At 42.0% G+C, this 18,236-nt stretch overlaps 1 protein-coding gene across 2 annotated transcripts in view; it reads right to left on the reverse strand.

The window, feature by feature from the left end:
- Positions 1–7,727, reverse strand: part of LOC140200184 (cullin-5) — a 79,993-nt gene extending 72,266 nt beyond the window's left edge. The window contains exon 1 of one of the 2 annotated variants that reach the window (XM_072263111.1): positions 7,692–7,727. In XM_072263111.1, the coding sequence (XP_072119212.1) occupies positions 7,692–7,712 (21 nt within the window). In that variant the 5' untranslated portion in view covers positions 7,713–7,727. Of the gene's footprint in view, positions 1–7,504; positions 7,596–7,691 lie in introns of those variants that run through there. The other variant, XM_072263112.1, reaches the window with a different exon arrangement.
- Between the last annotated feature and the right edge of the window lie 10,509 nt (positions 7,728–18,236).

The raw sequence follows: 18,236 nt of genomic DNA on the forward strand, positions 1-18,236 counted from the left end.
GTGAATTATAACCTTGAGTATTTCAATCCTTGCAAAGTATGACAGGCTGTTTTTATATAAAAAGTACCATTAGCAATATAGTGGAGTATTGGAATGTTTAGAGATGCTAGATGCCAATCAAAAAAGGTCATCCCACCTCTTCACCCCATCAGTGGTATCAACGTTCTGATATGCTGGCACTACTGTCATGAATTTGTGGATGGTATTCCATCACTTTCCTGATGTATGTATTGTAAATAATGAAAAGGGAAGTCAGCCATAAATCACTTGCTATAAAATAACCACTGACTAACAAACCTTTGTAGCACTTACAAACACTTGTAAGCTTTTGGTCAAGACATCACCAGGTATTGCCAACAGGGATTTTGGTAAGGCTGATGCTATTGAATTCACAATAGAGATGGTCCTTGTCTGATTCCAACATGCCCTATAGTCCATACATGAATGTTCCCCATGTTTCAGAGGCCTGGGGTTAATTCTAATCTCAGATGCTGAAGGTACAAATGCTCTCTCTGTAGCTATGCAGGTTCCCCCCATACCCCAAAGACACGTAGGCTCATAAGCTAATTTGTCACTATAACTGAACCAAGAGTATAAGGTAAGAGTTAGATACTCAAGAGTTGATGAGAAGGGGAGAAAATAGGATTAATGTAACTGGAATGTTTGATGGTCAGCAAAGACCCTGTTTTTGTTCAATATAATTCTATGGAATGTCTGTTATGAAGCTGAGGAGGGTTGGACCTCGGAATCTGTCCTCAAGCAACTCCTGCAGAAACATCCTACATATGAAATTTGCTCCAACCACCATCAGTTTATGCAGTTCATATGACTCCAATCAAGGATGAATTTTCCCTCAATTTTAAAGATTGGCTTTATTTTCACGTGTATATCGAAGCATCAAAACTGCAGGACCCTTTGATGCCATGTTCCATCAAAAACTCACCTTGCAGCAAAGTCTAGAGAAGTTCATGTAGAACCAAACAGATAAGTGGCAAACTATTGGTAAATAAGTATCAATTTCCTGATGGACTAATGGGAGACATAAATTTTATCTGTCCTCTTCAATGGTGCTGAATTTGACAGAGTCTTTATAAAATCCAAAGTACTTCAATATTTATTGATATCATGTTGGAAAGACAAAGATGAATCATCCATTTGACACATCTGGTTGATAGTGAACACTTCAGCTTTGTTAACAGCAACTTCACTCTTATAATTGGCATTCATGTGATAGGCTCCACCGTCACTGCACATTCACATTACTGTCTCCTCTTAAGCTGTTTCACTGTCTATCAGCATTCAGTATTGAGCACAACAGAACTACACTACTTTGATCTGATATTCCATCTTGCCCTTTGGTTATGCAATCCCTTAGCTCTAGCATGCATTTCTGTAATTTACAATGCATGTAGTTGGGTTGTAGCTACACCAGATGGTACCTCAAAATTACTAAGCTGATTGCTGTTCTTCATAACTTTGTCTACTCACACCTCTTACTCAATGATAATAGTAGAAGACATATTGACAACTAATCAGAAATTGCAGAAGAATACAATTTTGTTGCAGTCGATGGCTCAGACTGACTCTTGAACACCCAATTATAACTACTGGTTCCATCCTATTTAACTAAGTAGCTGTGCAACTTAAAATATTGGAGGGTGAAGAAAGGCCACAAGAATTATACAGGGTTACTCTGCTGAATACAAAGGTGGGCAAGTCCATTTGCCACAGGAATCCAAAGTATATCCACTGCCCTTGCTATATTAGGTGAATCTTGAATATGTTCAATAACCAAATGATAGCACAAGTTTATAAATCAGGTTTTTTTTCTCTTGCTTAACATGAGGCCATGGGAGTCTAACAGGCTATTCTGAGAACTCCAAAACAATTTGCTCTTGATGGCATAGCATTGCTGTGGGTCAAAGCTAGTCCTCAATCACAAATAATAAACAAAATTCAAGGTCTCTGCTCATTGCACGATCCAAAGCAACTACAGGTGGTTCAACGTCTGCCTTTTTATCTCAGTCTTTCCTACCACTGAGGAATCCAAGTATACCTTCCAGATGAAGCAGTATAGTATACGTATTGCTCATTTTAGAGGAGCTGTCACAGATAGGTGTTTTTGTTTTATAGAGTGGTAAGTGCCTGGAATGGACCGCTGGGGGTGGTGGTAGAATGAAGTACTTTGAGCATATTTAAGAGACTCTTAGATGGGCAATGAATGAAAGAATCGTAGTAATCTTAGGCAAGACCCATAGTGGTAGTATCTGTTTTTACATAAATAAGAACTAGTGTATAGACACTTTAGCAGTGGCATCCCACTGTTCACTGATGATCGAGTTCATTTTAGTGACCGTTTTATATACCAAGGGAGTTCACTATAATTGTGTTGGAGCTGTATAAATCCCCTTCCCACTGCTAATGCCGATGAGGCATTGCGTGAGCTCTACAACGCCAGTGACTTTCAAACTAAACACTCTGATGGTAGCTTCATTGTCACTGGTGACTTTAACCATGCTAATCTGAAAACAGCTCTGCCAAAATTTTATGAGCACGTTGGTTTTACTATCAAAGGTGAATAAACTAGATCTGGTTTTTACTAACATACCAGGTGCATATTAAGCAGTCCCACAATCCCACATTATCTATTATGCTAATTCCAACACACAGACCACTGATTCAGTGAGCCAAACCAGCTCTTGAGGGGGTGAAAACCTGGTCTGAGTGGGCAATCTCAGCATTGCAGGGCTGCTTTGAAAACATCAACTGGAGAATCTTAAGGGAGGCTGCTACCTATGGCAAACACGTTAACATTGAGGAATATGTGAATTCTGTGACCAGCTACTTAGAGACGTGTATTGATTTGCCCTCACAACTCATCTGTGTGAAGGCAAATCGGAAGCCATGGTTTAGTGCAGGTCTGCACACAGTTGAAGGATCATGATGCTGCCTTTAGACAGGAGGCATGATACTCTCAGGGAAACAAGAACTGGGCATTCCCACTCCTTCAGGAAGGCAAAATGGGAGCATTCTCAGAGAACATACAACCACTTCTGTAGTAGCAGAGACAAAAGTTGCATGTGGCAGGGAATTAAGAGGATTACAGGCCACGTCTACCCTGCACATCAGTGACCAAGACTCCTCACTCCCCAACAGACTGAATGTCCTTTACATCTGGTTTGAATCACAGAACGAAGTGCTGGTAAGGAAGGTCACTCCATCTGGCTGAAGCTGAGGTGAGAAAGACCCTGGCTAGGATCGACCCACACAAACCTGTGGGGCCCCGATAATATACCTGGGTTCTGAAAGATTGTGCAGCCCAGCTAACTGAGGTGTTGACATATATATTCAACATCTCTCTGGAAGAGGTCCATTGTGCCTTCGGTTTTCAAGGCAACAACCATCATTTCAGGGACAATCTGCCTACATAGCTATCATCCGGTGGCACTAACATCAAACATTATGAATGCTTTTAGCAGCTGATAATGGAGCACATTAAACACTTTCTCTTGTCTACACTGGACCCTTACCAGATCACTTATCGCTCGAATCGATCCACTGACGATACCATAGCCTCTATTCTATCCACCTGGAAAACAGAGTCTTGTATGCCAGGCTGCTGTTTCAGTGTTTAACACCATCCTACCCCAGAAACTGCTGGGGAACACCATTTCAGCGTTTAACACTATCATACCCCAGAAGCTGATGGGAAAACTGTCCTCGCTGGGTCTCAACACCTCCCTCTGTAACTGGATTATGTACTTGTTAACAGAAAGGCCACAGTCAGTCCATATGAACTGCAATGTCTCTCGTCCCATTACACTGAGCATTGGTGTTCCCCAGAGCTATGCACTTAGCCCACTGCTATTCACACTGCTAACGCATGAATGCGTCACAGGATTCACCACATTCCATGCCATTAAGTTTGCTGATGACAACAGTGGTTGGCCTCATCAACAACAATGACTTGTTGGAGTACAGAGAGGAAGTAGAGCAGCTGGTGGGCTGGTGTGAGAACAACCTGAGCATGGAGAAGACCAAGGAAATTATTGTGGACTTTAGATAGATGAACCATACCCCTCTGTACATACATGGCTCTTCCACAGAGACAATTAAGTGCACCAGGTTCCTGGGAGTTCACATCACAGAATTCCTCACCTGGTCCCTCAATATTATGTCCCTGAATAAGGCGGCACAGCAGAGAAAATTGAGGCAAGTGAGGCTCCCACACTAACCTCCCATCTTAACTGAATTTTACAGGAGCACCATTGAGAACATCCTGACAAGCCGCATCTTCATCTGGTATGGGAGCAGCAGAGCACTGGACCAGAAGTCCCTTCAAAGCTCTGTGAGAATGGCTGAGAGGATCACAGCGGTCTCCCTAGCATCCATCAGGGCCATTTATCAGGGCTGCTGTGTACGCAAGGATCCCACCCATCCATCCAGCACCCTCTCTGACGTTCTACTTTCAGGCAAGCGACTCCAATGCGCAAGACAAGAACGGTCAGGTGATAAACAGCTTCTTCCCTTAGGCCATTAGGTTTCTGAAATCACTGTGGCATCGCATTCGAAGTATCACGGGTTAATTTGTTCTGCACCTTACAATATTTAATTTATGCACTTTACTTTGTTTCTTTGTGTCTAATTCTTTTGTAGATTTAATTCTTACTTTCTTAAGTTATTGTGTGATGTGTACACCATTATGCCTAACACCCTGGTCGGGAGAAACGTTTTGTTTGATGGTATATATAGACCCTGAAGGGCCTACAATGTGCTGTAATGCCCTATTCTATGACAGAGATTCCATGACATTGAAAAAAACATGCCCACCCATTCCCATTGTTCAGTCTGAACTTCCAGTTGCTCAGTTTAATTCTCCAACTCACTAGCACTTTGCCTTTCTTTGATCTCTTAACACCATTCCAATGAAGCCCAACATAAATATAATGTATCACACATCTCACTGTAGGAACTAAATAGGTCAGTAGCATTTATGGAGACTGCCCATTGCCCTCAACTGATGTTGCCTGACCTGCCAAGCTCATTGAATGCTTTGTGTTGCTCAAAACTCCAGCATCTATAGTTTTTTGTGTCTCCTTGAGCACAATATACACCATCTTATCTTGCTACTGTGTACCTTACAGCACTTAGAACTGAATGCTGAATTCAACAACTTCAGATAACTAGCTTTTCTAGTTCATGTCAGAAATAGCCAGCTGTCATTAAAAAAAAACAACTAGTAACTTTAAATCAAGTTTTCAAAACTCATTTAATTCTGCAAGATCTGCTGGGTACTTCCAGGTACTGCAGTACTTTGTATCCACTGTTTCAGCATGTTTTTTTCACCTGTCCTCAAACATCTCCAATTTACAGTCCTTCAGGTAAATTTGGTAAAATAAGCCCCCACCACTCTCTCAGCCAGTACCATCACCTTTTGTGTCACTAAAGCTCCATTCAATTTCCAACAGGACAATCCCAATGTTCACTCTCCACCTCTCCTTGTCCTCTGCACTTTAAATATTTAAAGTATTTGTTTCCAAATTCTCTTTAAAATGCCATCCATCTAAAATGTCAACTCTGCCTCTCTTGCCACAGATATTGAGTAACCTGCTGAATATTTTCAGGATATTTGGTTTTAATTCTGATTTCTACATTTTTGCCTTTTGATTCAGAAATCCTTTCCCTCCCACCTGCACTTAAGGTACACAGACTCTTGCGTCTGGTTTGATTCCATCTTATAGCCAATTATGAGAAGTAATTATAAATGCTGCCCAGGTCTCTTGAGAGAGAATACATTGCTGCAAATCTGCTTAGTATTGTTATGTATGTGTCACATAGTTTTATCAAGAATTAGCATAATCATATTCTACAGAACTCCATCAACTCAAGATATCCATTAATAGTAAAGTTTTAAAATATTAACTCTGCAAGTTTATTTAAAACACATACAAGTGAAATGAAATGCATGCTTAGAGAACAGAAATATTCTAATATTTTAAGTTAATGGATTCCAATTTAAGCTCATGAATTTGAAGGTGACTGTTTAATCAAAAATTCAGTTTGAACAACAAAAAGCAGTTTAAAAATAAATCACCTGTCTCTGCTTCAAGTTTACTGCTGGTGAGAACATGCACCATACACTTAAAACATGTCATCCAAATACTCTATGATCACTAGCAAGTATGAATATTTCCTTTCAAATTACAGATACAAAATTAAGGAAGAACATCCGATAGTGTAATTACAACTGCTGCTCACTGAAAACTGCAAAGTATTGGATGAGGACGTTGGGCAGCACAGCGCTTTACAGTACCGGTGACCCGAATGGGTTCAATTCCTGTCTCTGCCTGTACGGAGCTTGCACGTTCTCCCCACGTGGGTTTCCTCCCACAATCAAAAGATGTAACAGTTAGTTGATTAACAGATCATTGTAAATTGTCCTGTGATTAGGCTAGGGTTCAATTGGGGGATTGCTGGGCAGCCTGGCTCAAAGGACTGAAAGGGCCTACTCCACACTGTGTCTCAAAAAAAAATCATTGTTATAATATTAGTGTGCTCAGCTGGGTGCAAGTTTATTATTTAGAGGTGCAATAGTAATGGAATTATTAAAATAATGGAATGTATCACAAGAACATTATGCAATTGATTTTTCATTGAGACCCAAATTGCAAAATTATTTTTGAAAATCTATTTCTTTATAATAGATTTAAAAAAAACCCTATATAGCTCCATTCCAAAACACTTAGCATTATACATATGGAATGCCATCAAGAATGCACTTTGTATTCTCAGTTCACTGAGAACCAAGGGTGAAAAAGCCTTTGATCGCATCTTATCTAAATAGTGGTTTAAAGGCTGCCATCTCCTGCTGCATTAATTCTACTTGCAAAATATTAATACAAAATAAAAACAATGAAAAATACATAGGCAAGTCAAAGCAGTGAACAGAGACTCCAAGTGTGTGAGACCTCCATTTGAAATTTTAAAACCTCTCTCCCTTATCCTTGGTTTTAACCCTCAACTTGATTCTGGTGTTTTCCTAAAATGTAGATCTTCCATTCCGCCAAGATGCAATTATACAGGGTTTCCAACTACTTCTAATATTGAGTCATATTTTACAAATGAGACACTATGCTGGCAATAGTAACTTTATTCTTGGTCTTATTTTTATTTCTAAACTGTGAACTAACAAATGAACTCCTAAAATTCACCCTTCACCTTGTCACTACCAGAGTCGTTAGATGAAAAAAGTCCATTAACATAAATTAAAGCTCAGTTACAAACAACTCCGGATTTAACATCTGCATTGCCCTCATACCATATCATACATGCTATTTTTTTAAAAACGTATTGCACCCTACGTTTAAAACCATCAATCCTAGCTGTACAACAAACTCCTCATACACAAAGCAAGACATGCCGATAGCTCTACAAACGCAGAACTACGGGGAACATCGGAAGGAAAGGCCTTTACAAAGTGATGCTTCTTTCCTTTTCGTCTTACCCGACCGTTCAGTGCGACCCGGGCCCACGACCAACAAGGGGCCGCCGTTTTCCAAACAGCCCACACATTTACAACAGATCAAACTTTGGGGGAGAGAGCGAGCGGAGCCGATACAAGGCCCGGAGAGCTGCGACAAGAAGAGGGAAGGGTGAGGGAGCCGGAGCCAGATGCCGGGCCGCCCGCTTACCTTTAACAGATTAGACGCCATATTAAACTTGATCCCATCCCTCGCAGTCTCTCGCGAGATTTGGGGCAGGAGGTAAACGACAGCGAGAAACTTGGGGCGAAAAGTGACAGATGTTGGCGGGTGCTGGGGGGACTATCTCCAGCAGAAAGCTATTCCTCACATTGTTCAAAGTAACTTTATTCTCAAAGTATGTGTTCAAAGTAAATTTGTTATCAAAGTACATATATGTCACCGCATACAACCCTGAGATTCATTTTCTTGCGGGCACAAGAAACACAAAAGAAACAACGAAAGACCGCACCCAACAGGACGGACATACGAAAAAATGTGCAAAAGACAACAAACTGCAAATACAAAAAGGAAGAAATAATAATCATAAAAAGCAATAAATATTGAGAACGTGAAATGAAGAGTCCTTGACAAAGTGCCCACAGGTAGTGGGAACAGTTCAGTGATGGGGCCAGGAGGCCACGATAACAACGGTTTTATTGGGAACGTCCCTAGTATTTCTCTCCGGTCCTTTTCTTTCTACTTTCGCCACAGTCTAAACTTAGCTCGGCAACAACAGACCCATAACGGGCTGGCTCATGTGATCGCCGGCAATGAACGACGAGACGACGGAGCCGCTCCTTCCCTCTCACAACTCCGACTGGCACTCCGCCGAGATCGCCTCCCTCTCCTGGAGGACAGCGCCAGCGAGCTCCGACACCCTCCTCCCTCTCAGCAGCGCCCCCTCTCCGGGAGGACAGCGCCAGCGAGCTCCGACACCCTCCTCCCTCTCAGCAGCGCCCCCTCTCCGGGAGGACAGCGCCAGCGAGCTCCGACACCCTCCTCCCTCTCAGCAGCGCCCCCTCTCCGGGGGGACAGCGCCAGCGAGCTCCGACACCCTCCTCCCTCTCAGCAGCGCCCCCTCTTCGGGAGGACAGCGCCAGCGAGCTCCGACACCCTGCTCCCTCTCAGCAGCGCCCCCTCTCCTGGAGGACAGCGCCAGCGAGCTCCGACACCCTCCTCCCTCTCAGCAGCGCCCCCTCTCCGGGAGGACAGCGCCAGCGAGCTCCGACACCCTCCTCCCTCTTAGCAGCGCCCCCTCTCCGGGAGGACAGCGCCAGCGAGCTCCGACACCCTCCTCCCTCTTAGCAGCGCCCCCTCTCCGGGGGGACAGCGCCAGCGAGCTCCGACACCCTCCTCCCTCTCAGCAGCGCCCCCTCTTCGGGAGGACAGCGCCAGCGAGCTCCGACACCCTGCTCCCTCTCAGCAGCGCCCCCTCTCCTGGAGGACAGCGCCAGCGAGCTCCGACACCCTCCTCCCTCTCAGCAGCGCCCCCTCTCCGGGAGGACAGCGCCAGCGAGCTCCGACACCCTCCTCCCTCTTAGCAGCGCCCCCTCTCCGGGAGGACAGCGCCAGCGAGCTCCGACACCCTCCTCCCTCTCAGCAGCGCCCCCTCTCCTGGAGGACAGCGCCAGCGAGCTCCGACACCCTCCTCCCGCTCAGCAGCGCCCCCTCTCCGGGAGGACAGCACTTCGGTTTTGTTGCCTCACCAGCTCTCAACCTGCAGCGGGTATCCCCTCCCAATGCGGAGAGTAGCGGCGGGTCTCCGACCTCTGTCTCCCCATAACCACATTAACGCTCTCCATCTACACACAGATCACGTTAATATGAAACATTTGCAGAAACTACTTCAAGAAAAGCTGGGAGTATCATTGTGACACTTTTTGCTAATTTAGACCAGGAGTTCAGAAGGCAAAACAAAAAAAATTGTAGAGATCAGAAATGCGAATTAAAAGCAGAAACTGCTGTGTAAGTTATTGCCTTAAATCCCTAGTCTTTAGGACTATCTTTTCGTTGTCTTGATGAAAGGTGAATATCCTGAAAAGCTCATTAGTAATCTCTCCACAGATTCTGCAGGTCAATCCAACAATTAAACAGAAAATAAATCTCTGCAGAACGGTTCTAGTGTGTATCAGAACTGACCAGTTGTAATGAAAGAATAAGAACGTCTAATGTTATCTAAGTTTTTTTTCCTCTTTTTCAACTCTCGTTTTTTCCTAATTTCCAGAAACTGGTGGTTCCTTCCTGCAGCTGTGTTCCCCTCCATGCTCACTGTCACCATTCAAGTTCTGTCTACATCACTTCCAGAGATCAGCCAATTTAACAATTTTCAGCACCAACTCTCAAATGCCCCAACCACCATTTGTGGTATTCAGTTCCCTTGGTCTCCATTGTCAAAAATCCAAACGAACAGGTGGTTATTCCTCCCTTTTTGTATGTTCATAGGCATTTCAGGAATTCAGGCTATATGTACAAGAATGTCACCACACATGGAGCTTCAAAGTCAGAACAAGTGATCAGATATAAAAATATAAATCAAAACCAAGCATACTGCACATATGATTAATAAAAGATGATGTAAATAAAATAATAAAAATCACAGTTATCGAAGGTCACTAACATGAAACCTTAATTCTATTTTTCTCTCTACAGTTGCTGACTAATTTCTATTTGTACAGCACCTTATCAAAGTAAAATGTCCTTTGATTCTTCACAGGTATCGTATCAAATAAAATTCAACACCTAACCTCTAATTGTGTGTGTCTGGGGGGGGCGGGGAGAGGAGGAGTTAGCCAACTATGTCACGGAGCTATGCTTTAGTAGTGACTTAGAAGGTGATGGGTAAAGAGCTGAAGGGCCTAAGAGTTGGAACTCTAGAGCATGGACTCGAGGCAGCTGAATACATGAACGGCAAAAGTGGAAGAACTAAAGTTAGATGATAGAGCTGGTGAAGGGATGAAAAATGTTATTGATAGAGAACAGCAAGGGCAAAGGGAAATTGGGAAACAAAGACCAACATTTTAAAATTTAGTTTGGTATCCAATAAAGGCTGCTGAGCTATCAAAGTGGCAGTGAATGGATCAGATGCAAGTTAGGATTTGGGCAGTTTATTTACTAGGTGGTAGAAGAAGGCCATTTGGCCCATGCTAGCTCCCCGAATTATCGATTCTCCTTCCTCTTTCACTGTAGCTCTGCTTCTTATTCAGTCTCACTTGCCCGTTAACTCAACATCAACTCCTTTGCTGTTTATTCACACAATGGGGTAACTTACAGTAACCAATCAATCTTTGGATATGGGAGGAAACTAGAGCACACAGTGGAAACTCATCTGGTGATAGGGAGAATGTGCAAACACGAGAGAGATAGAGATAGAGATAGAGATAGAGAGAGAGAGAGAGAGAGAGAGAGAGAGAGAGAGAGAGAGAGAGAGAGAGAGAGAGAGAGAGAGAGAAAGAAAGAAAGAAAAAGAAAATGAGAACCTGAGGTTAGGATCAACCCAACTTCCCAGAAAAATGAGGTGGCAGCAGCACTAACTGGTGCACCACCACAGCATCCACAAAGGATGAGTTTCTGTGGAGTTGGGAGCAGCTACAATATTTCCAAACTAAGGGGTAGCAGAACGTTTGTAGGAGCATATGAAGTAAGAGCATGGGTGGGTGATGTAACAAAGGAGAAAGTAGGCAATCTTGATGCAAGAAAAGGAATAAATGTAATGATGATGATGTTTGGCCAAAGTTAACATGAAATGTATGGCCATGGAGTCATAAGTAGCTAGCCATCTGGACACAAGCTGGGGTCTGATCAGGAGGAGGTTGTATGATGTTGAAAGACCTGAAACACCCGATGATTCCAGGAACATCACTGAAGATGTGTCCAGAAGCATCAATAGATGTGTGTACACAGCAAAGAGACAGAAAATGACATTAACACAATTAACACAGATGCGTGAAATCTTGAGCAACAAACAGAAAATTCTGGACGAACTCAGCAAATCAGAAAGCATTTCTGGCAGGAAATAAGCACTTCATGTTTCAAGCTGAGATCCTTCATCGGGACTGGAAAGGAAGGCAACAGAAGCAGGAACAAGAAAGTTGGGGGAGGCAAGGGATGCAATCTGGCAGCTGACAGGTAAGACCAGGTGAAGGAGTGAGAAAATGTCATTAGTTCTGTCTCATTTAACCATTTTGTGATAAATTACAATGGTATAGTGGTATTAGAAAATTTGTGAACCCAGTAGAATTTTCTCTATTTCTGCAAAAATATAACCTAAAATGTGATCAGATCTTCACTTAAGTCCTGAAACTAGATAAAGGGAACCCAAATTAAATAAATAACACAAAAACATTATACTTATTCATTTATTTATTAAGAAAAATTATCCATATGACATGATTTTGCTGGAAAAAGTATGTGAACCTCTGGGGTAATGCCTTCTACAAAAGCTGTTTGGAGTCAGGTGTTCCCATCAATGAGATGAGATTGGAGGTGTGGGTTGTAGAGGGGCCTTGCGCTATAAAAAAACACACAAAGTCAAGTTACTGACTGACAGAGCCTACTCATCTCAAGAAAGATCTGTTTATGTACACCATCCCTCAATCAAAACAACTTTCAGAGGACCTTAGAAGAAGAATTGTAGAGATGCATGGAAAGACTACAAAGGCATTTCTAAGGACGTGAGTGTTCATCAGTCCACAGTAAGTGAAATTGTCTACAAATGGAGGAAACTCAGTACTATTTTATGATTTTGGCGGCACAACGCAGCTTGCAGCGGCCACTCCGGTGATGAATATTTGTTATCTTTCAAGTAGTGTGGCGTGCACAATCCTGATTTGATGGAGGTAGACGTGAGAGCATGGAGGAACATCTGTTGAAACTTCTGAAATGCCGGTTTCACTGCCACTGCTACTGTGTGATCCAGAATCTCCAGAGGGGAAGGCCCTGAGCCCTTGGCTTTGCTTGTTGCTCGGCGGCCGGGGCGGGGTCGAAGCGCTCGGCAGAGATGGTGCTTGGTGCTTGGTGTCGGAGGCTCGAAGTTTTTGGATGGGCTCAGAGTTGGCTGTGGTCGGGTGCTTATGGAATATTCTGACAGATATAGCTATTGAAGCAAACAAAATCTGAACATTTAGAACAGGGTATAAAGGTAATGAATTTCATTCATTCTTTGGGATAGGGTATCAGTGGGAATGCTAGTACTTATTGCCCATCTCTAATTCCCCTTTGAGAAAGTGGTGAGAGGCTATTCCAAGAAACAACCCATAAAGATGGGATTGGAGTCATACAAAAGTCAAATCTGGGTAAGAAAGGCTGTTTCCTCTCTGAACGCATAATGCATCACTTGGTTTTGACAACAATACAGCTATTAGGATGCATTATTTTTATTATTAAGGCTGGCTATTTCTTTTCCCAAATTCCAGATTATTAGCTGAACAAGTGGGAGATTTTGCACTTCAGTTGGACCAACCAGGGTAGGTCTTACAAAGTGAATGGTAGGGCACTGAGAAGTGTGGTAGAACAAAAGGATCTGGGAATATAGGTATATAGTCTGTTGAAAGTGGTGTCACAGGTAGATAGGGTCATAAAGAAAGTTTTCAGCACATTGGCCTTCATAAATCAATGTATTGAATACAGAAGATGGGATGTTATGTTGAAGATTTATAAGTCATTGGTGAGGCCTGATTTGGAGTATTATGTGCTATTTTGGTCATCCACACACAGGAAAGATGTAAACAAGATTGAAAGAGTGTAGAGAAAAGTTACAAGGATGTAGCCGGGCCTGAAGGACCTAAGTTATAAGGAAAGAGTAAATAGGTTAGGCCTATGTTCTTTAGAATGTAGAATATTGAGAGGAGATTTGCTAGAGGTATACAAAATTATGAGGGGTATAGGTAGGGTAGATGCAAGCAGGCTTTTTCCACTAGGACTACAACCATAGGTCATGGCTTAGGGGAGGAAGGTGAGAAGTTTAAGGGGAACATGAGGGGAAACTGCTTCACTCAGAGGGTCATGGGAGTGTGGAATGAGCTGACAGCACGTGGACCGTGTAAGCTCGATTTCAACATTTAAGAGAAGTTTGGGTAGGTACATGGATAGTAGGGATATGGAGGGCTATGGTCCCGGTACAGGTCAATGGAAGTAGGCAGTTTAGATGGTTTCAGCATGGACTAGATGGGCCGAAGGGTGTTTCTGCGCTGTACTTTTCCATGACTCTGATTCAGATTCCATAACTACCCTTGTCCCTTGGGTGATTTGAACGGAGCACTCCAGATGTCAATTAAGGCTTCTCTATTTCTGATCTGTTAAGTAGACCGCTGCACCGTTACCGTGCCCTGAAAGGAAATGGTAACAGATTTATCAAGTCATCCAGATAAATATGGAGGATAAAATAACACAATATTAGAATATTAAAACAGGCCAGACAAATGTTTGAAACTTACCAGCCTGGTTCAATAGCTAGACTAATTTGTTAATAGTTATTATGTGCCTAGAAAAAGTTAAAAATAGCTCTGCTTCAGGGAACCACGGATGTTTTAACATCCACCATATATGCACATCAGATTAGGTACATGTGCTTCAAGGGTTGAATCTCAGGTACTTTGTATAGTTCTAGGCAGTAACAGCATATGATTTGAGGTGGACTCACAATCACAGCAGAAATTTATCTTCATGATGTTCCACATGGCTATAAAGCTTAAATGAGTTGTTAGCAAAGGGAACTACTGCTGAAAGCAGAGGGATGGATGTGGCTAAATAACTAGTAAGAGTGATAGAGCACAAAAAAGGGTGCGTGCTCCACATTTACCCAGCACCAGACTGGCCGAGGTGGATACCCAGGGATATGCTTTTGAAGGTCTTCTTCCGTTAGTGCTCAGTGACGCACAAATATGCAGAAGTAATGTTGCAAGGCTGACATCAATATACATGACATTACTGCTGTGTGTCTGCGACCCTGTGTAGATATGGCATTTGCATGTAAGTGCACAATCCAAATTCCCATTTTGTAATGCATGTGCTAGGGGAATGATTATATGCTTAACCTCAAGCACATAGCACATTAAAACATGCTTTATGTGTGAATTTTTCAAACTGTAAAATATATGACAAACAGATGGCCATTTTTCACATAATTTCCATGCCTACCAAAAAAGAACAATCAGACCTCTTCCTATTTTTAAGTTCTTGGTGTACACTTCAAGTGTACATCCAAGTTTTATTTAAATGTGCTGAGTATTCATGGCCCTATTTCCCTATGAAGAAGTTGAAGGCTACCAACTCACTGGGGTGAAAGACATTTCTCAACTTCCCTCTAATCCTCCCAATTTAACTGACATCCATGCTGTTGGTTATTAAGCCAACTGCTCCATTCTTAGATCTTCATAATTTTATGCACCTTACCAACTTCTTCTGTTCCAAAGAAAACATCCAACATTTCATCATACATAACCCTGTATTTTCCTTGTCTTTTTCTGTATCTGAAATTCAGATCCATGGTTTTATTATTCTCCAATGCTATGTATCAGAGAATTGATTATTTCTAGAGTGGAATGTGTTCATGACTATATCTGAATCAAATGGTGCCATTCTAGAATTTTAACCCAATTCACTCCCACTTCACTGGCATGGGGCACACACAGAATGAAGTTATTTGTTATGCAACATTTCATTTTCAATGATGTAATTGAAAATTGACCCAGTTAACCCTGGAATGAACAATTTTGGGATCTCCAGAGGTCAGCAGGTCTTCATGCTCTTGGTTATAAATAGTTGATTAACTATTTACAGTATTCTTAGTTGATAAACAGGCTCACAACCCTCACATTGCACCAACTTCCAAAGCCATGCACTCTAATCAGCTGAGGGCCATGACAATTGAGGCCCACTAATCAGCCAATGGAATTGCTGGAGGACCTGATCCTCTCAAACCTCCCAGCCCTAATTTCCCTAACCTTCTCTTGCTCAGCAAGCTAATCTAGGCCATAATTGTTGACCTAAGGCTGTCAGTCCTCTCTCCTTCAACCCCCTACTTATATACCCTCCTCCTGCTCAAAGTCTACCTTCATCTTTGTGGCATATTTTCAACGATGAAAGTATTGTAAAATCCTTTTTCATGTGGCTGAAATTTACATGGTGTGTCCATGATGACAACTGTCACTAACACACCACTGATTCAAATGTCAGGGACAAACACTAGAATTTTGAGGCTGTTAAAATGAACTGAATTATAGTCATTTCCATCTAAATGATCTCCTACAAATACATTCTTTCACTTGCCCTTTCAATCTCTAAAGCCTCCAGAAATATCCTTCTCTAAAATGTTCTGTCATTCAAACAAAATCTTCAGGCTGCACTTGGATTTCAGATTTGAGTGATTGAAATACCCTACCACCTGGCACTTCCCAAAAATGTACTTACTCTCTGAAAAGATTAGATGCTCAAAATCTGAAATAAAAACAGTAAGTGCTATAAGTATGCAGAATCTATGGAAAAGAAAATATGTTAAATGTTTTGCCAGAATTGGGAGAGCGAAAAGCTAAGTAAGTTTTAAGCTGCAGAAAGAATGTTTCTCTTTTTACCAATGTTGCCTGACACATTAAGCACTTGGAACACTTTCTGCTTTTAGTCGTTTTTCTGCCCCATTTACTTGGTCGCACCTCCTCCTCCTATTCAAATTTGAATCTCCTTTTAAAATGTTCAGGACATTAACCTGCTCCTGTAAAAGTCCACTACTTCACTACCTTATTGTGCAGAATTCTCAAAGGTCTGACTCACTTTGTTCTGCTTCTCTTTAAAATCACTTGGGCACCTTTCTCTCATTACTTTTAACCTCACTAGGGCCCTGTTTCTTGTGCTTCTTTTAGCCTGACCTGGTTCACTGCAAAATTTATTATGGTACTGTGCAATGTCTAAAAAAGATGAATTAAACACACTCTGGTGTATTAACCAGAGTAATGTCAGATAGTTTGGAAAATCACCAGTATTACACTACCAAAATTCCAAAGGTCCATAATTACCACAGTTTACTGTTACTTAATAGTTAATTAGATGCTACAAAATACCCTGAGATCCAGTGACTGATGGGAATAGCAGGGGAGTGTTTGAGTAAGAATAAGTCACAGGTAGATTATTGAGGTGTTGTGTATTAATCTGATGGACAAAATGGCCTTCTCCTTTGTTATCAGGATTTATATAATGCTACAAAATGCACAGTAGTTATTTACCTTCAACAGCATCTTCCAAAACATAATGTCAAAGTGCCAGGGCCAATTACATGGCACACCACAGGTGGCGCTGATGGCCTTCACAGTTTTAATTCATTCATTTTCTGTGATCTGAGCATCATTAGCCAAGCCATGAATTTCTGTCCACCCTTAATTACCCTTGTGCCATCTTTTTGCACATTGCAATCTTTCAGGTAAAGATATTCCAACAATTCCTTTGGGAAGTGAATTCCAAGATTTTGAAGTAACAATGAAGATGCACAGGCAAGATACTTCCCAGTTAGGATGCTATGCAAATTGGAGGAGAATTGTCATTGGTGGTATTCCCATGTGCCCGCTGCCATTTTCCTTTTTGGTAATGGAGGTAATGTGTTTGGGAGATGTTGCTGAAGTACCTGAGCAAGTAGCTCAAATCCATTTCATTGATAGCAAAGATTGAAGCCACTCTGTTAGTATTAGAGGGAATGATTATTCAGGTGGAGTATGGGTGTCCATCAGGATAGCTACTTTGACCTTTTATGGTGTTGAACTTCCTGAATATTGTTGGAGCTATGCTATCTAGGCAAAAGGAGAGGTTTCTATCATACTACTGATTGGAACCTTTAAATACAGTATAGTACTGACTCATCTGAGTTTCTGATCAAAAGCAACCCCTAGTCCAAAGGTGGCAGGTCACATTGAGAATGTTTACCCAACTGAATGGTCAATACTTTTACAAACAGAAGTCTCTTCCTATATGATCAGCATGACTTTCTTGTGTATTATCCAACATCCATGATATCTGTACTAAATCGTTGAGGAAATATGCTGATGCTGGAAGTCCGAGCAACACACTCAAACTGCCGGAGGAACTCAGCAGGCCAGGCAGCATTTATGGAAAAGAGTAAGCAGTCAATGTTTCGGGCCGAGACCCTTCATCAGGGTATGGGTCATGGCCCAAAATGTCGACTGTTTACTCTTTTCCATAGATGCTGCCTGGCCTGTTGATTTCCTCCAGCATTTTGTGTGTGTCATCTGTATGAAATGTCTGAGGTACCTGATAAGACCAATAGCCTCAGGAGTAGGAGGGAAATACATTCGATGTTCCTGTTCCTAGCTTAATCTTGCACAGCCTGATGGAAAAAGTGCTTACAGGATTTTGGCTTTACTGCTCAGCCTGCAGCAGTTAATAGGACTACAAGGGAAAACAATGACCAAGTACTGAACTGTGGGTAGTTCCAGACGGGAAAAGCTAAAGGAACACAAGCAATTAATAAAACCAAAAGAGATTGCTTTCATCATAATTCTTCATCTTATAGTCATGAAAGCATTTTATAACAAAGTCAAATTACATTGGCACACATTTTCAAATTCTGGTAAAGTTACTGAAAAGCATCACAATAGAGTCTATGTCAGCCCGTGCCTTTCTTCTATCAGAAGGTCGAGGCATAACGCTTTGACAGAGTATGTGTGTCATTACATAAGACAGTACTTTCCATGATTATTAGAATCAGAAATGTTT

This window comes from Mobula birostris, chromosome 7, assembly GCF_030028105.1.
Source record: "Mobula birostris isolate sMobBir1 chromosome 7, sMobBir1.hap1, whole genome shotgun sequence".
Lineage (NCBI taxonomy): Eukaryota > Metazoa > Chordata > Chondrichthyes > Myliobatiformes > Myliobatidae > Mobula > Mobula birostris.